The following is a 1,033-nucleotide window of genomic DNA, read 5'->3' on the forward strand; positions in this document are numbered from 1 at the left end:
CAGATCTCTGACTAGTTCTAAGGCCGCTCACGTGCACGGGGTACCATCTGTCACATGCCCTGCTAGCACAAGGAGCAATTGACAAAAGGCCTTTTATTTTTGTTTTTGTTTTGTTTTTTAATTTTATTTATTTATTTATTGAGGGGGGCAGCTCAGCCCACCAGGGGGCAGGCTGGCTGGCATGTGGTGCTGGGGGATTGAACTGCGGTCCCTGTGCTTTGCTTTGCTAAGCTTGTTCCAAGTAGGTGCTTTAGACCACTGAGCCATCTCACCAGCCCCAAGGCCTTTTATTTTTGGAAAAATAGATAAATGTCTTCTCTTCCAAACAGATGAGCTGGACACACTTTTCACCACTGCAGGACTGGAGAAGGTGCAGAATCTGGTGGACCGACGATTGCAGGTGAACCGAGGGAAGCAGTTGACCATGTACCGAGTTTGGATTCAGTGCAAGTACCGAAAGCCCCTCTTGCCCAGCACGTAAGAGGCGCCCGCTCCTGTTGGGACTCACGTTCGCAGTTTTGGGGTCACTAAAAAGAACATAAATGGTGCCTGGTTACCGTTGGACAGCCTAAGGATCCAGACGAGGCCCGGGCGTGGTGGGTTCCGCCCATGGCCCCTGCACGTTCCAGGCCAGGCCGAGCTGCACAGCAGGACACTGTCTCAGGACAAAAGAGTTCAAACAAGGACGGGGTGAAGCTCAGCGGTAGAGCGCTTGCCTGGCGCAGTAAGACCCGAGGTTCCAACTCCAGAGCAGCAAAGAGAAAAAATTCAAAACCTTTACTCCTGAACCTAGAAAAATGTACTTATGAGCAAGATAAACGATTTTGTCTTATCGGTGAGGCCCGTCGACATTAATGTAGTACCTGAAACTGAACTCAGGACCTTGTGCCTGCCAGGCCGGCGCTGGGCCTCTGAGCTGTATCCCCAGCCTAACACAGACTTTTTGCAAGTTGTTCGAGTTCTCAGTCTTGTCATTTTGTAATTGAATGAATTTCTTAATAAATGACTTTTTTGTTTTAATTTTTTATTTTTT

At 48.6% G+C, this 1,033-nt stretch overlaps 1 protein-coding gene across 1 annotated transcript in view; it reads left to right on the forward strand.

Moving 5' to 3' along the window:
• Positions 1-1,006, forward strand: part of Mettl2a (methyltransferase like 2A) — a 16,107-nt gene extending 15,101 nt beyond the window's left edge. The window contains exon 9 of the mRNA XM_004630002.2: positions 330-1,006. Coding sequence (XP_004630059.1) covers positions 330-481 — 152 coding nt within the window. The 3' untranslated portion in view covers positions 482-1,006. The remainder of the gene's footprint in view (positions 1-329) is intronic.
• The last annotated feature ends 27 nt before the right edge of the window (positions 1,007-1,033 follow it).

This window comes from Octodon degus, unplaced genomic scaffold, assembly GCF_000260255.1.
Source record: "Octodon degus isolate 3935 unplaced genomic scaffold, OctDeg1.0 scaffold00033, whole genome shotgun sequence".
NCBI classification, from domain to species: Eukaryota; Metazoa; Chordata; class Mammalia; order Rodentia; family Octodontidae; genus Octodon; species Octodon degus.